Source organism: Neltuma alba, unplaced genomic scaffold, assembly GCF_004799145.2.
Source record: "Neltuma alba isolate B1F8T4 unplaced genomic scaffold, ASM479914v2 tig00012145_pilon, whole genome shotgun sequence".
NCBI lineage: Eukaryota > Viridiplantae > Streptophyta > Magnoliopsida > Fabales > Fabaceae > Neltuma > Neltuma alba.
Window position 1 is genome coordinate 176,970 of NW_021636694.1, and position 17,775 is coordinate 194,744.

Below are 17,775 nucleotides of genomic sequence, written 5' to 3' on the forward strand. Positions count from 1 at the left end.
CCCCAACCCCATAACTGTTTTTATTTTGTATTTTTTTTTTGGGGCATGTAATGTAATCGAAAGGCTTATAATTCTGCGACCCAAGTGCATAAATTCAGAGAAGTGTATGATGTGAATTCCTATGGAGACGAAAATGATTTATCACTAGTTTGTGCGCTTGATTTTGCAGTGCTTTAACTAAAATTATGAAATTTTATTAAAATTTGGAACGTGAAACAAGGTGTTTCCGATGAAATTCTTATTTGGAGGCCCCATAAACTTTAACGAGGGATGAGAAGAGTACGAGAGAATAATAATGAGGGGACTCTGAATCTTCAATGAACCAAAAGCACTTGCCAAGTCAGAACGTTGGCCAGTACTTTGGTTCCTTCTCTGGACGATGTATTTAGAACGTACAGACAGAGACATTTTTTTTTTTAACCAGTAGATAGAGACATTTTTGTCTGGCCAAAGTCGGAAAAAAAATAATGATAGACATTACTACAACGATGAACAATGGTTTCTTTTAAATGAAAATTCAACTTAGGGGTGTTTGGGTATCATTCCAGACCATGGTTTGGGAAAAGAGTGAGCCAAACAACAAGAAATAATTTGAAACCATGATTTGAACCAAAATCATAGTTTCAAGAGAAGTGAATTCATTCAGTTTCTGATTCAAATTGGAAAGTATGATTGTGTCTCTTAGAGTAGATCTTAACAATAATATGACTTTAACACCCCTCAATTATTTTTTATAAACATATTTAATCTTATATCTTATAAATATACACACACATTAATGATTTATTAATTACATTATCTTATGTATTATTAATTATGTTAGTAAAAAATATATTATTAACAATTTTACTCTTTCAAATTAAAATATATTATAAAATCTATGTTTTATATAATTATCATATTAACTTGTTTCTTTTTTAGTAATTTGTATATATAAAAAATGATTCTGATAACAACTATCCAAACACTCTTATTTTATTATAATAATTTTTTCACAAAATCTATTCTTCAGAAGCTATTCTTTCAAGAGTGATCCGAGTTGTTCCACCGCTACAATATACATGGTGAAGGCACCGTATATACGACACACGGTTTTGGTTGGGTTGGCCAAAAATAATCTCAGCTTTTTTTTTTTCCAAATGATGTTCTGAATGTGATGTAAAAATTAAAATTATTTCCTGAAAAATATAGAATTATTTTATAAACTTTTTTTTCAAACATAGATTTCCACATTTTTATTTCTCGAGTCTTTGACTGCAAGGGGCGTTGAGGAGCGAACAGTGGTATACCTCGTAAATTTGGCGCAAAAGAATGGTTAAATCTTCAACGTCTCATTCCATCATCGTCTTCTCTTGCCCGTCGATTTTGCCCTGTCATCTCTCTGAGACTCTCTCTCTCTCGCCAGTCGCCATCACCCCCCCCCCCCGACTGTGACGCGCTCTCTCCCCCGAAAACCTCTTCGAATTTGACGGCTCCTCTGCACTTCGCGGTACTACTCGTCACCTCCCCCTCCCTCCCCCCCCCCCCTCTCTCTCTCTGAGTCTCTTCCTACATTTTCCTTTCATAGCACCCACCCACACACTCTCGTTCTTCAAGTTCAAGCCCCGTCCTCTCATTCTCTCACTCCTGTTTGCCCTTTTTTCACTCTGTTTTGCTCTTGCATTCTCTCAGTATGCCACTCCCTACATCCTGAGTCGACATCGAATCCATTAACCCTTCATCTAGATCTGAACTCACTCCGCCAGATCCAACCTCTCTCTGGAATTCAGCAATGGAGCAAGTGCTGGAGCTTGCGCGCTCCAAGGACACTAAGGAGAGGATGGCCGGTGTGGAGCGCCTTTATCAACTATTGGAAGCTTCGAGAAAGAGCCTTACTTTATCTGAGGTTACTTCCCTTGTTGACTGTTGCTTGGATCTTTTGAAAGATAACAACTTCAGGGTCTCTGAGGGTGCTCTTCAAGCTTTGGCCTCTGCCGCCGTTCTATCCGGCGATCATTTCAAACTTCATTTCGATGCGCTTTTTCCCGCCGTCGTTGACCGCCTAGGCGATGGCAAACAGCCAGTTCGTGACGCCGCTAGAAGACTCTTGCTAACTCTTATGGAGGTACTTATCTTTGTTTTATCATCATCGCTGCCTGCTTACTCCCTATCGCTGCATGCTTAAAGAACTTTAATCCTAGTTGAGCTCGAAGTTTTAGTGTGGCAATTCCTAGAGTGAAATAATTTTATGCATCTTTTTGGACTTACAGTGATACATGCATTCGATGCACCGAGCATTTACCGGATAAGTTAGAAAATTTAGAGGCAAGTGGGCACACTGCCGTCTTTATCCAATCATATGGATTATTCTATATCTGAGGTACCTAATGCGAATAGATGTGCTTGGTACAACGGTAAAAGGACCGTAACACCAGCATTCAACGTGCTGGCAAGCTACAGCTCCCATCTCATATCTCCCGAAAGATGGGCACTTCAATGTTCAATCCCATCCTGATGATTCCAGTCCTCTTGTAGTGTCAAAATACAAGCTATTTTATAAGTTCTTACAAGTTCATAAGCCATGTCAGTTGCTGCAAAGTAGAAAATCCAAGCAAAGAAAATGAAAAAGGATCTCTTATTGGTGCATTCTTTTTAAATATTAAGTAACAACAGTTTGACCATGGCCAATAGAGTAAGTAACAAGAGTTAAGGGTAAGAAATTGGGTAAGCGTAGAAATAAACTTTGATTCTACGAAGAGGAAGCTTTTTGGCTGAATACTGCCATCCTAGCAATTCTTAATGAATCTTCCGCTCTCTCATCATGACTTTCTAGATATTTGCTGTTGTGGCATTTTAAATTGTGGCTCTCCCAACTCCTATATTTAATCTTGTTCCAGTGAAGCTGAAACCTAATCAAGTGATGATGAGCCAACGAGTATTGTGGTCTACTACTCTGTCCCTTATTATAAGGTCCTTTTAACTAAATTACACGATTTAAAAAAACAGTTAAAATTAGTTAAAAGCAATTAATATGTAGCAAATGTAGATTTTTTCCGAATATACCCCTATATATAAATAGGTAGATGTGAGAGAGTAATGGTGAGGTAAATGAAGAAAAAGAATATAGTAAATGCATTAAACTAAGGGTAAAATAGGGTTTAGTGCATTAAATGTTCAAACAAACTCGAAAGGAATCTTATAAAAAGGGACAAACTTATTCAAAAAATTAGATCTTACAATAAAAGACGGAGGGAGTACACTTTTGATGGTCTTAAAACGTCTAAATATAAAATTTAGAGTATTTTATCGTGCTGCTTGTGAGCTTTGCCACATGCAAGCTTGTTGGCAATTACCATTGTTGGTGATTTTCAATGAGCTGAATGTTTGTGGTCCATGTCCCCGTATTATTTCATAAATTAATGTTGGTCTACGTGCTTTAATCCTTTTCGATCTCTCTCACATGCAAATTATCTTTACCTTGGTGGAGGAGATTTTTCTGGTATTTGATGAAATTTTGTGGTTATTCACTTTGTTTTGTTAACAATATTGTACATATAAATCGCAATAGGTGAGTCATTCTTTTTCAAATGACTGATGGATAAAGATAGGTCTCTAATGATTGACAATTTGAGCTTGAAGCTATTAGTACAGTTTATTGTTAATAAGGTTATGCTTGGTCTGTTGCAAACTCTTACTTGGTACTCTGTGCTCACTGCTGAGTGTTTTGCCAACAAACAGATATAGTTGAACTTTGACAAATCTATGTGAAATGAAGTTTGGAATATATTTATTTCTATAGTTGTTTCTCGAGTCAATGTCAGCATTCTGTTAGGGCAAACCCTGAAGGCTAATGCATCCATGATTTGTAGTATTTTCTTGTATATCAGAATGTACATGAAATTTGTTACATGAATAATAATTTTAACTACTACTTTAGGCTTATTTCGTTTCAGTTTTGAAACTGATGCTTTCTGGATACCTTTAGATATTCTTTCAATTGGAGATATTGGTTTCATTTGGTCTTTAGGTTTCTTCCCCTACAATAATTGTTGAAAGAGCAGGATTCTTTGCTTGGACACACAGAAGCTGGAGAGTTAGAGAGGAGTTTGCTCGAACGGTCACATCTGCAATTGGTCTATTTGCATCAATTGAGCTTACCCTTCAACGTGCTATTCTTCCTTCAGTATGTTTATTGACTTATAGGAATGAGCAGCAAGTATTATTAGACGGTTTACTATTTTAGGATGTGATACTTACCCTTTTCATTTTGATCAATTGTCAGGTTTTGCAGTTGCTAAATGATCCAAATCCTGGTGTTAGGGAAGCAGCTATTTTGTGCATTGAGGTCAGCTTTCCCACTTTTTCAGTCTTTTCATGTTTTAAGGTGTAGAATACATATGAAGCTTACATCAATTAGCGTGAAATAGAATAAACATGGAAAATCAACAAGAGTTGGTCTAGTTGGGGAGTCGGTTAATAACTCACAAGGTTGAGTTCGAATCTCATTGCTGATGTGAGGACCTTATTAGTAGGCGATCTGTAAGTACTTCTATAAATGCTTTCTAAGTTTGGAGGCATGCCCTACCTTTGGTGAGTTCCCAGGACCTAACTCACTTAAACTTTCTTTCACCAAAAAAAAAAAAAGAATAAACATGGGAAAAAACCCGCCAGGGTGGGGGATATTAATAGTTGATTTGATTATGTGTGGAAAAGGAGAAAAAGAAAGAAGTGCTAATGTTGTGCGCGGTTTGCAGCTTATATCAGAAAGTTGCTCTTTCTATATGAATCCATGTATGCCTATGTCCCTTATAGTATCATTTAACACGTTGCTTCTGAAGATTGAAAAGTGGGATAATGGTGGTGGGTCTAGTTGAGAGGGTGTGATTTGATGCCTGAATTATGTTAAACATGGACCATCACTGATAAAATTAAAAGCTGATGTGATTAGCTTTTAATTTTTAATATTTTCTCTTGCCAGGAGATGTATGCACAAGCTGGTCCTCAATTTCGTGATGAACTTCAGCGCCACAACCTTCCTTCTTCTTTGGTAATTACTAAATAGAGAATCAACTATCTGATATGGTTGTTACTTAACACACGCAACATGATTTGGACTTATTGATCCTCTTCTCCATTATCTTGCAAAAAGTATGACTGTTCACTATTTTTGTTTTTTTGGTTAAATTACTATGGTTTTAGGTGAAAGATATTAATGCTAGGCTAGAGGGCATTCAACCAAAAGTACATTCCTCTGATGGCATACCCAGTGGCTTTGTTGCTGGAGAAATTAAACCTTTAAGCCTTACTTCCAAGAAAAGCAGCCCAAAAACCAAGAGTTCATCAAGGGAAAACTCCATTTTTGCAGGTTAGATTGTCTGTAATTCTTGGATCATTAGTATTTCCGCTCTAGTATGGTAATAAACTAATAATGTAAATTTCAGGTATTGCTTTCTTAAGCCATATATTTGCCATCTCTCTTAGTAGTGAAGAATAGGGAAGATTTGAGAATGTATGCAAATAAGGCTCGAACTCTATCACAGCGAGGGAGCTTTGAATATGTGTGTATTAAAGAATAGATATCCACAGTGATATGATCTTATGGCATGAAGCATATCAGAAATAAGAGAAATAAACATATGCTACATTATATATGAACGCTTGGCAAGAATAGATGAATAGGATAAATATAAAAACACTGGAAATGTGAATAACTAAAACTATTTATTCTAACTCTCTCACAGTCACACTTACTCTGTAATTGCATTATATTCTTATTGTTATTATTTGGCAGTTGCGATGGTCTTTTTTTTTTTTTGGGGGGGGGGGGCATTACAAAGTTTGAGTTTCCTCGTTTCATATCATTAACCTAGCACTGAGTGCAACAATTATACTTTTTTCTCCAATTTCTGTGGAGCTTTCATGTTATCTTGGGATAATCCTGCATGTTTTTCTTCGATAATCATTGGGATCCCTACTTTGAATCCATTTGGTCGTGGGTTCTGACCAATTTTAGTTGGTAAATGAAAGAGAATTTCTTCTCCACATCTTGAGTGAGGAATATTAAAATGGGGCATGAGATGCTGCTAAATGTGTAAAAATATGAGATGGTTATGGTGATAGGAGTATAATGAAATTAGGGAGAAAAATCACATGATTGAAAGAGAGAATCGCCTGGGAAGTCCTTCATCAAAGATATTTCCTAGTTTTATCCTGTTAATATATTAGGTGTAATCTGATCATCTTGCTACCCCATGCTTCTGTTCTTTGGTAAATTTATTATGCTTGGATACTTTCATTACTAAAAACTGCTCTTACGTTATATTCAATTATGATTTATGAGCAGGAAACGTCGATGTCACAGAGAAACCCATAGATTCTATCAAGGTGTACTCAGAGAAGGAGCTAATCAGGGAAATTGATAAGATTGCATCTACCCTTGTACCAGAAAAGGACTGGTCAATTCGTATTGCTGCTATGCAGAGAGTTGAAGGTCTTATTTTGGGAGGTTGGTATTCCAAATCTCCTTTACAGTAGTATGTTCAGGAGTGGTATCATACGCTTATGATGCAGTTCAATGAGCATATGTATAGTATCTGTTCTTGCACTTGGGTATCATAAGAGTTACTTTATTGGGATTTCTAATGGGCATTCCAAGTCTAGATGGGCGATGAAACTTGCAACTGTAGAATATATCTGATGCGATGAGATCAGTGTGAAGAAAACTCATATGGTGATCTTTATCTTCAACTAGTGAAGTGCAGTAGTTTTTGTCAACTTGACTATGGAATGAAATAATTGTGGAAATGATCAAAGGAAAGATCTTTGGCAAACAATAAGAAGTAAAAGAGAAGTGTTTATAGGGTACAAGAATTTCTAATTTACCGAGTGCCACCTGTCTATCAATTTGGAGTGTATATTGAGGTACTTTTTATATGGTCCAAGTTCCAAAAAGGACCAGAGTTTATGTGGCAGTTCCAAACGATAATTGCACTTCTTTTGTTCATCTGTGTGCTTCATTAGATATATTTATTTTTGTGATTGTCACAAATATTGGACATCTTTTGAGTACTTTCCTTATTAGGTGCTTCTAACTATCCATGTTTTCGAGGACTCCTGAAGCAACTTATGGGGCCTTTAAGCACTCAATTATCAGATCGAAGGTCTAGCATTGTGAAGCAGGTGTCTTAACATCTCCTTTTCTGATAATATTTTTTGCATATTGATTTTTTCCCTTTTAAGGAAGTGTGTGTGTGTGTGTGTCAAAATCTTATTATGATACATATTTTTTTTCTTTTTGATTTGATTTTTTTTTTGCTCTAGGCTTGCCATTTATTATGCTTTTTGTCAAAAGAACTCCTAGGTGATTTTGAAGTTTGTGCTGAAATGTTCATACCTGTAAGTTTAACTTTCTCCTTTGATTAGCGTGATTATGGTGCTCTAACAAACAGTGTTTATCATTAATCACTTTTTATCTGTGCATCAGATCCTTTTTAAGCTTGTTGTGATCACTGTACTGGTAATTGCTGAGTCTGCAGATAACTGCATAAAGACGGTATTGCAATCTTATTTAATTTTCTGCAGCCTTTCTCCCTCTGCGTTATGCTGTTTTTAACCTTGGTCCTCTACTTTCCAGATGTTGCGTAACTGCAAAGTTGCCCGGGTGCTTCCTTGTATAGCTGATAGTGCAAAAAAGGATCGCAGTGCAGTACTTCGTGCAAGGTATGACTTGCCTGCTCTCTGGGATAAAAATGTGGGACCTTTGGTCTTTGATTTATGCCTTTCATGTTGCAGGTGTTGTGAGTATGCTCTTTTGATATTGGAGCAATGGCCTGATGAACCAGAAATACAGCGATCAGCTGATTTATATGAGGATCTGATAAGGTGTTGTGTTTCAGACGCAATGAGTGAGGTAGCTTTCATAGTTTAAAGTCATTTAAAGTTTGGCTAGATATGAATGGTTCATCATATATGTTAGCTTTGACATGCTTTTCTATCGTGCTCTTCTTTCTGAGCCATTAAGAATTTATGACTTACGCCAGTAATTGGTAATTTCCTGAATAATCTTGTAGTCTTCCGTTTTCTCCTAACTGGACCAATAATGAAGTAGCTGTTATGCATAAGCTTGTAACCTAGTAGGTGTCTGGCAGTTGAAGTTGCGGATAGTGAAAGCAAGGGTTTTGGTTAGAATTTTTAATTCTTGGAAAATATGTAAGTTGGTGGATGGTGGAAATGATGCGGAAATTTAGAAGTCCTTCTAAGTTCTAATAATGGGTTAGTTTTATGTATAAACATTTGAGTGCATTTACTAATAAATCTTTGAATGCATAGGCAAAGCTGCTTTTATGGTTTATAATCAGACAAGAAATTGGATCTTTCAGATGGTTTCAAAAGACATTTGTTAACTTGAATCACTCAACAACGAAACAATGAATAATGCTATAATTAGTTTTGTAGAAACCCAACGCTTTCTTGTGACCATGGTCATTAGGGTGAGTATCAACCCAATTTGTTACATGTTACTAGTCTTACATGCATGCATCTGTTAGTCTACGAGTTGATATTAAATTTAGGGACGAGGGCTTATCATCATCATCCTTTTTTTTCCTTTTGGTTGAATAGATTGACATACTTTTTTTTTTTTTTGGGCCAAAGATTGACATAATTATTTGATCCTTATTTTTCATTGTACAATTTTGGTTGCTAATATATCTGAGAGGTTCTCTTATAATTTGCTGTTAGGTTAATATATAGAATGTAATCATTCTTATTTTTTAAAAGCTTGTCCTTTTTGTTTACCTAAATTTAGTCATTTAGACAGAGAGTTTTCAGCCATTCGTATTTATTGATACCATGTTCATTTATCCTGTGAAAATAATTACAATTTTGTACTTGATAGGTACGGTCTACTGCACGGATGTGTTATAGACTATTTGCAAAAACATGGCCTGAACGTTCCCGTCGCCTATTTTCATCCTTTGATCCAGTTATTCAGAGGGTATATCCGTTAAATCAGGTGTTATTTGTTCTTTATTTTGTTGCTTAGCCATTTTTTTAAAAGCGATTGTAACTTGCAGTTAATAAATGAAGAGGATGGAGGAGTTCATAGGCGCCATGCTTCACCTTCCATTCGTGACAGAGGTGCACTGGCGTCATTAACTACCCAGACATCTGCTTCTTCTAAGCTACCTGGATATGGAACTTCTGCTATTGTCGCCATGGACAGGAGTTCAAGTTTATCCTCAGGGATATCTGTCTCGTCTGGTTTACTTCTTTCCCAGGCAAAATCACTTGGTAAAGGAGCAGAACGTAGTTTGGAAAGTGTGTTACATTCTAGCAAACAGAAGGTCACTGCAATTGAAAGCATGCTCAGAGGCTTGGATTTGTCTAATAAGCATAATTCTGCTCTCCGGTCATCCAGTTTGGATCTAGGTACCAAATAATTTTGTCTGTCAACAATCTTTTTCCCTTGATTATATTATATGGTTGATCTTGCTGTTGGTGTAATTTGAAGCTATTTGTGAATGGCTAAATTTTTATCTTATTGCCCCTAGTGCAGGAGTTGACCCTCCATCATCTCGTGATCCTCCATTCCCTGCTGCTGTCCCAGCATCTAATAATCTGACCAACTCTTATACAACAGAATCAATTGTATCTGGTGTCAATAAAGGTAGTAACCGAAATGGTGGCTTGGGTCTGTCTGACATAATTTCACAAATTCAAGCTTCCAAAAACTCCAGTAAGGTATCATATAATGGTAATGCTAGCATTGAGCCTTCATCAACAATTCCATCATACTCTAGTAAAAGGGCTTTTGAAAGATCACAAGAAAGAAATTCCATTGATGACAATGGCGACAATAGGGAGGCAAGGTGGGCTATGAACCACCGGATTGATAGGCAGTATTTGGATGCTCCTTTTAGAGAAGAAAGCTTTAGGGTTTCACAGAATAGTTATGTGCCTAGTTTCCAGAGGCCACTGGTGAGAAAGAATGTAGCAGGGCGTATCTCTGCTGGCCGGAGGAGAAGTTCTGATGATAGCCAACTTTCTCTTGGAGTGGTGTCAAATCATGCAGATGGACCAGTATCTCTCCCTGAAGCTCTGAGTGAAGGGCTTAGTTCAGGTTCTAACTGGTCTGCTAGGGTGGCTGCTTTTAATTATCTTCACACCCTGTTACAGCAAGGTCCAAAGGGTATTCAGGAAGTGGTCCAGAATTTTGAAAAGGTGATGAAGTTGTTTTTTCAGCACTTGGACGATCCTCACCATAAAGTTGCTCAAGCTGCTCTTTCAACACTTGCAGATATTATTCCAGCATGCCGAAAGCCCTTTGAGAGTTACATGGAAAGAATATTACCCCATGTGTTTTCTCGGTTAATCGACCCAAAAGAACTTGTCAGGCAAACATGCTCAATGACATTGGAAGTCGTTAGCAAAACTTACAGTATAGATTCTCTTTTACCCGCATTACTACGTTCACTTGATGAGCAAAGGTCTCCTAAGGCAAAATTGGCTGTTATTGAGTTTGCAATCAGTTCCTTCAGCAAGCATTCACTGAATCCAGAGGGTGCTGCCAATACTGGCATTCTGAAATCATGGCTTGCCAAGTTAACACCTTTGGTTCATGACAAAAATACAAAACTTAGAGAAGCAGCCATTACGTGCATTATATCAGTGTACTCTCACTTTGATTCAGCTGCACTTCTGAATTTTATCCTTAGTTTGTCAGTTGAAGAGCAAAATTCATTGAGACGAGCCCTTAAACAATATACTCCTCGCATAGAAGTGGACCTAATGAGCTATTTGCAGAGCAAGAAGGAGCGACAACGCCCTAAGTCTTCATATGATCCATCTGAGGTTGGAACATCCTCTGAAGATGGATATGTTAGTTTCTCTAGGAAAGCTAACTACCTTGGAAGGTATTCTGCTGGTTCGCTTGATGGTGATGGTGGTAGGAAATGGAGTTCCCATGATTCAACTCTGGTTAAAGCCAGTTTTTACCAAGCAGCCTCTGGTGAAAATCAGGAACATTCTTATCAGAATCAGGAAACTGATTCTACTAATGGTATTCGTGGTTCAAAATATGCAGTCAATTCAATGGACCAAAACTTTGGCTCTCATAATGGTCAACTCAGACATTCAGATAGTAGCATGGACTTTGAGGGTCTATCAACTCCTCATCTGGATGTTATTGGTCGGACGTCCTTAGAACAGTTGAATTTAAATGTAGGCTTTGGACATGAAAAAGATCCTTCTGAGTTGAACCTTGATCATCACTCAACTGAAGCTGTGAAGAATAACTCGAATGATTCAGAGCCGGGCATTCCTCAAATTCTTCATCTGGTTAGTTATGCTATTAATATGAGTTGACGTTGTAAAATTTTTAGATTAGAAATTAGAATCTATTAAGAGTCTGTGCAAGGAGGGAAGATAAATATTTACCAATCTGCGGACATTGTTGAGTAGGAAAATAAAGCAGGGAAAAGAATTAATGAGTACTAAATAATGGCTGTATGCCTTTGCAGAAAGATAAAGGAACCTCCTGAAAATACCAAAAAATAATTTCCATGAAAGATGTAATGGCTGAAACAGGACTAAACTTCTTCTAAAGATGCCAAACACCAGAAAAAAGTGCAGTTCCATAAAACTTATGTATGGTTGCCTTTCTAAAAATCCGGAAAGAATGGTAAGAAAGTGATCTAACCAGGTGGGTCTAATCCAAAACTCACCAAAAGCATTGAATTAGTGTGCTATGGCTCTGCCAAGCCAGATTCTAACGTCACTGAAAAAAATGCAGATATCAGAGGACAAAAGCTAATTATTGCCTACAGGCACGTAATAGATCGTATATGCTTTAGCTTTTGTCTATTGATAATATGCAACTGTTGCTTTGTGGTAGATATGCTGTGGGGGTGATGGAAGTCTCATTTCAAGCAAGCGGACTGCACTTCAACAGTTAATTGAAGTCTCTACAGAAAATGATCGTTCTATTTGGACAAAGGTACGCTTGATTGATTGGATATTTGATTACCTGATCTCCTCCCTGTCTCCAAGTTTCATGTAAATCTCCGGTAACTATTTTGGAAGGAAAGAGCTAGTCTGTCTATTTTGTGATTTTTTTACTAACTTTTTGATGCCATGAACGTAGATTGACAGATATTTATGTTTAATCAGTTAAAAAAAAAATCTGTTTTCTTATGTTTGACCACATCAAACGATAATTTTGGATTTGTTCACTTGATGAAATGATAGTTTCCTGGTGATCTTGCAGTTCTTCAATCAGATTCTGACAGTTGTGCTTGAAGTGTTGGATGATTCAGACTCCCCAGTTAGAGAGCTTGCCCTCTCTGTTGTAGCTGAAATGTTAAAAAACCAGGTTCTTATTTCTTTCATATAATTTTTTAGTCCTGTGCTGTTCTCTTGCTTGATTATTCTGGTTGGAAACTAAATATATTTTTGATTATGTTGTCGATTTTTTTTTTTTAAAAAAAAAATTTAAGACCTGATAGTTCTTCTGGTTATCTTTTGGATAACATTTCTATGTGATTAAGATTAGCTTGAGTGTTTTGTTTTGATTAGGATAGGATATTTTCCGTAGTTGCTACTCAGTGAAAAGTGAAATTCCTGCAATACTTGTAGCTGTACACATTAGCTCTTGGGCATTTTTTGGGACTGACAATTTGACACGAAAGTTTCTTTTTCCTCCCAGAAAGATGCCATGGAAGAGTCCGTTGAGATTGTAATTGAAAAGCTGCTTCATGTTACAAAGGATACTGTTCCCAAGGTGCTATTTCATTAAAATTTTCTTTCTTGAAAATTTTCTTATTCTCAGCCTCTTTAATTCTTTGTTTAGGTCTCAAATGAAGCTGATCACTGCCTGACTACTGTTTTGTCTCAGTGTGATCCATTCAGATGTTTAAGTGTATGTATTCCTTAATTTTTCTTTTCATGGGATTCCTTGTGTTTGAGAGAAAGAAAGACTTGCTTAGTTAAGTGCATGCTGATGGCTGAGTTTGGAACGATTCAGGTAATCGTCCCTTTACTGGTTACTGAAGATGAGAAAAATCTTGTTACTTGCATAAATTGCTTGACGAAGGTAATTGTTTCTGGCAACCTTTTATCAGCATTGCAGTTGCACCAAGTGACAGTTTCATATGAAAAATTCCATCTGAATCTAATTCCATCATTTCATATTGATAATTATTTTGTTTGACACGTGCTATTCCTGTGTTCAGCTTGTTGGCCGGCTTTCTCGGGAGGAATTGATGGCTCAGTTACCCTCCTTTCTGCCTCCTCTTTTTGATGCTTTTGGAAATCAGAGTGCAGATGTTCGTAAGGTATTAGGTCTCTGTATGCAATCAGTCTTTTTTGGTCCTCTATACATCCTATTAGGCGATAAAAAAAGCTCTGTCATCAAGGAGTACCATTAAATGTTTTGTTGTTATGGCGAATTGGAATTCAATTAGTTTTAAGTGTACTATGAAACCTCATTGGGATGGATGCAAGGATTATACTTGTGCTAGTAAGTTTATTTCGTATTGTGGTTCTGTATACTTGAGCCACATAAACGTGCTTTGCATCTTCCTTGATGTTGAAAAAATATGACTAGTCATCTGCTTTATGAGTCTCTATGATCCTTTTAAGTTCATAAACTGAGCTTCTTAATTTTTGCGGCCCTTCAAGGTGACTTGCTAATAATATACACAAGGTCGATATTAAATAAAGTTGTCTCTATCTAAAAATATTATTGTCTGGGAGCATTGAGGGATTGGTTTTACTCATGTTGCATGTAAGTTTCGGCATTTTTCTGGTGCGCTTCTCCCCTCTGTGTATATATTGTCTTTAACATTATTCTCACTGCATATGCTACGCGTTGGATGGTACAGACAGTTGTGTTCTGCCTAGTGGATATTTACATCATGCTCGGGAAAGCATTCTTGCCATACCTCGAAGGTCTTAATAGCACGCAGTTGAAGTTGGTCACCATTTATGCAAATCGAATCTCACAGGCCAGGACAGGCACGCCAATTGACGCCACCGAATGATTCGCAGCATCAAGGGAAAAAAATTTTCAGTTTCAGATATTGTCTTGTTTGGTTATTGTGTATTCCTGTATATCGTGTGCATGAGTTTTACAGGTTGGTTTTGTTTTTCTTCATTCCATATATTTTTACTCCCTTTTTCCCTGCCAATGTTGGATTTGTAGAGTGCTGGGTGGTGGGGACGTCCTGCCCAGTAATTGTAATTTACATGGAGAAAAAATATTCCCTTGTATGAAATGGCTTTGGACTTTGGAGTGAAAGTTCGTAAAATTGAATTCATTTGAGTACGCGAGAGATGATCAAGACTCATCATTGCAAGTTCTGAAAGTTTTACCTTGTTATTGTTCTTCTCATCAACTTCGGTCAGGGTGCCCCAGATTGATAGTAGTGTGTCCCTCGTCAGGGTCAAATGAAGATCTCTTTTATACTTTTTAGGTAAGGAATTGAAATTCTGCAAGTCTAAACTTGTAAAGATATTAGGTTTTGTGAGAATCAAGATAAAATTAACCAACCACGTCAAAGTGAAACTTTGACGAACGTTGAATATGGAGCAAGATATAGTCACTGAGCAGCAAAAAGATGATATCATGATACGAAAATCAGCTCTAGCCAGTCATGCTAAGGTTAATGGCGGAATAGTTGTGTTTCTAAAAGAAAAACATCATACTGTCATGTGTCTGCCAAAATCCTTATCCTTTTTAACAAAAATATGGGAATTGGTAAGAACGTAGATTATTTGTCAACATTGATAAACATAGTCACCTATTACACAGTCACCTATATTTGATCAGTGATCAATGTGTTCACGGGTCACAAAAGCACACTGCAAAATTTAATGCTCCTGCTTGCATTTTGCAAGATGCCAATGTAAAAGCTCAGGAGAATCCAGAAGAAAGAAATAAACTATTTTTTTAATTAATTTCCCTTTATTTGAACTGCGACATATTTAATTTTATCGAATTTCGACTCAATTTGGAATGCATATAGGCTGTACTCAATGTACTAGTCATACAAAAAGAATATCAGCAGAAAAATATTTTTTAGAATTTCTTAAGATGTAATGGATTAAATCATTTCATAATTATGAAAATTTCACCCTTCTTTTTTCCTACTTAAAACAGTAAATTTTCCAACGAACCAATTAAAATACGTACAAATTCTTTTTATTTTTTTGGTTAAACCATACCATATTCAAACCTAAATGTAGAGTCTGTTCTTGGGAAGAACTCGAATTTGGAACTTTTTCCCGACCTGTGATGGTGATTAGTACATTTTTGTTGTGATCCAAAAATGAAAAAGTGTTTTGAGGTCATTTATGGCGACCAGGTGTGGAGGGCATTATTGTTTGACAAGAAGCGTTGGATTATCATTCCAATGAGTTAACCCTAAATCCAAACTAAAAGCTTACATTTAAATTTAATATAATTATAATTTGTTAATCTTCTAGATGATTAACATTATCTTAATTAATAGTTCAGATATTACTTCATTTGATAGAGAATTTTGTGTACATGTGCATGTGTGAACACAAGAGAAGGCGGTGAGAGGTGCATATTAGACGATTAACATACCATGCTTTAATTTGTTGATAAAGAAAGGATAAGGACTTGTACATCGCGTAATTACAGTGAATGTCCTTTTTTTGGTTGCCTCTTAAGCTTTATTATTTTCTTTTTAACAATATTGACAAATTAAGAACAGCTCACTGGCTGAAAATTTTTCATAATTAAAAGATGCTATATGGGTTCAATGCATATAGTAAGAATAACTTTTTAACAAAAGTAAAGTAACAATAACTATTGTTTTTCCACAGAAGAGAGAAATTTTCCATGTTAGAATTAAATTAAAGAGGAAGGGAACTACTTGAGTCCATTTGTGTGTGTGTGTGTGAAAATAAATAAAGAAGAGTATATTATCAATGAAATCAATTTTTTGCACAATGTATGTCATTATATACTTAAATGAAATTAGTCTCAAATGTTAAGGGAGATATTATATTACTGCAGAAATGATAGATTATTGACTGTAAGTTATTAGGTTTCAACTATTCAATGTAAAAACCTGTTTTCTAGTGCTATATAAGGGAATTAATTAACTTGTTGCATGTGTGTGTGTGTTGTTATTTTTAAGAGAAAATTTATTTAACTGCATTTATTACACTATTTTAAGGGAAAAAATGTGTAAAATCAAACACTGACGGATCCCGAGGACATTATTGAAGGAATAAGAACATTATTAAGTATAATTTAGTTAAATTGGAAAAGATGAGAGTAGAAGGAAACTGAAATTAAAGGCATGGGAAGTGAAATAGCTTGCACGCACCAAGCACGTAGGTTATGAAAGTACCGAAACAAGCAGGTGAAGCAATAGGGTAAAAGTGTGCCTGTTTTGAGTGTGAAGCTATGGATGGCCAGGGGAAGATGAGGGTAAGCTTAAAAGAAGGTAAAAAAAAAAAAAAGATTTTTGATTTAGTGGTTTAATTTGCGTGCAAAAGGATCAAAAGGACCCCAAAAAATATATTCTTGAAATATCGTGTCTAGCTGCCTCATACGAAACGGGAAAGATGCCCTCTAAGTTTACTCACGATAGGAATAAGCCCATTTCTGGAAAACATCGCTCTCCCTCAGATTTATTCAGATTTTCAACCAAATCCAAAGATCCTTCCCACAAAATCCAATATTGATATATCGTACTCTCACTTCTTTAATTTCTTGCTCTTCTTTAATTTCCTTCGCCTTTCTTGAGCCCCATTATTATGTGTCTATATATCCCTTGTGTTTCCAGCTCCTCTCATCATACACACATCATCCTCATCCTCTTCCACTGGTTTTGCTCTGTCCAAAGAGATTCTAAAGAAACAAGTTCGTTCTTGTCTGTTCAGGTCAGTGCAAGCCACAGCCTTATTCCTTTATCCTCTTCAAGTGCCACCCACGTACGTACATCAAGACACTAACTCACACACCACCGTACGACGTATGTACGTATATATATAACATATATATAATGATTGTGTGTGTGTAGAGAGAGAGAGATAGAGAGAGAGAATGGAAGGTAATTCTTCGCCAAGAAGAGAGTTGAGGGCACTGGTTGTTGACGATCAAGAAATGCTGAGGAGGATCCATGAGAGAATGCTGAACAGCGTTGGAGTGACAAACGTCGAGACTGTCGAAAATGGCCAGGAAGCCATCAACATTCACAGAGCAGGCCGAAGTTTTGATCTAATTCTCATGGACTTGGACATGCCCATCATGAACGGCATCGAGGTAATTACGTGTGCAACAGACTAACCCTTATATCTTTGGATTTGGATCATTAATTAAAGTGTGGGTAGGTTCTTGAATCTGTTATTGCATGTTGGGGAAAATGAAGGCGACGAGGGGTCTTCGAGCAATGGGGATCAGAAGCAAGATCGCAGGCGTATCAGCAAGAAGCGAAGAAGCAAGACTTGAAGAATTCATGAAAGCTGGCATCGATCTCTTCCTTCACAAACCCTTAACTTCTCCTGACCTCTCTTCACTTGTTCGCAGTATCAACCCTCTTTGATCATTCTTTAAGTTTACACTTTTCCACACTTGTTACTGTTGTCCTATATCCACCTGTTATATAGTAGGGTTTGTTTGGTGGAAGCCCCAAAAAAAAAAAAACCTGCTGCTAAGTCACCTTCAGCTTCTAAATTTGGAACTTTAAGTTTCGCGCTTTGTCTGTTTTACTCTTGACTCTAGTATTTTCTTTTACACACGGCGCTTCCAACTTTTCCATA

At 36.6% G+C, this 17,775-nt stretch overlaps 2 protein-coding genes across 2 annotated transcripts; both read left to right on the forward strand.

Moving 5' to 3' along the window:
* Window positions 1–1,476: 1,476 nt before the first annotated feature.
* LOC114723552 (CLIP-associated protein) lies at window positions 1,477–14,318 on the forward strand. The gene is made up of 21 exons (XM_028909746.1): window positions 1,477–2,104; window positions 4,007–4,162; window positions 4,262–4,324; window positions 4,958–5,026; window positions 5,179–5,344; window positions 6,323–6,484; window positions 7,061–7,158; window positions 7,300–7,374; window positions 7,463–7,531; window positions 7,613–7,698; window positions 7,771–7,888; window positions 8,876–8,974; window positions 9,054–9,408; window positions 9,536–11,316; window positions 11,873–11,974; window positions 12,245–12,349; window positions 12,683–12,757; window positions 12,827–12,895; window positions 13,001–13,069; window positions 13,209–13,310; window positions 13,860–14,318. Exons 1-21 carry the CDS (start codon window positions 1,772–1,774, stop codon window positions 14,016–14,018), a joined length of 4,311 nt encoding a protein of 1,436 aa, XP_028765579.1. The 5' UTR covers window positions 1,477–1,771; the 3' UTR covers window positions 14,019–14,318.
* Window positions 14,319–17,059: 2,741 nt separating this feature from the next.
* Window positions 17,060–17,558, forward strand: LOC114723565 (two-component response regulator 24-like). The gene is made up of 2 exons (XM_028909764.1): window positions 17,060–17,278; window positions 17,385–17,558. Exons 1-2 carry the CDS (start codon window positions 17,060–17,062, stop codon window positions 17,556–17,558), a joined length of 393 nt encoding a protein of 130 aa, XP_028765597.1.
* The last annotated feature ends 217 nt before the right edge of the window (window positions 17,559–17,775 follow it).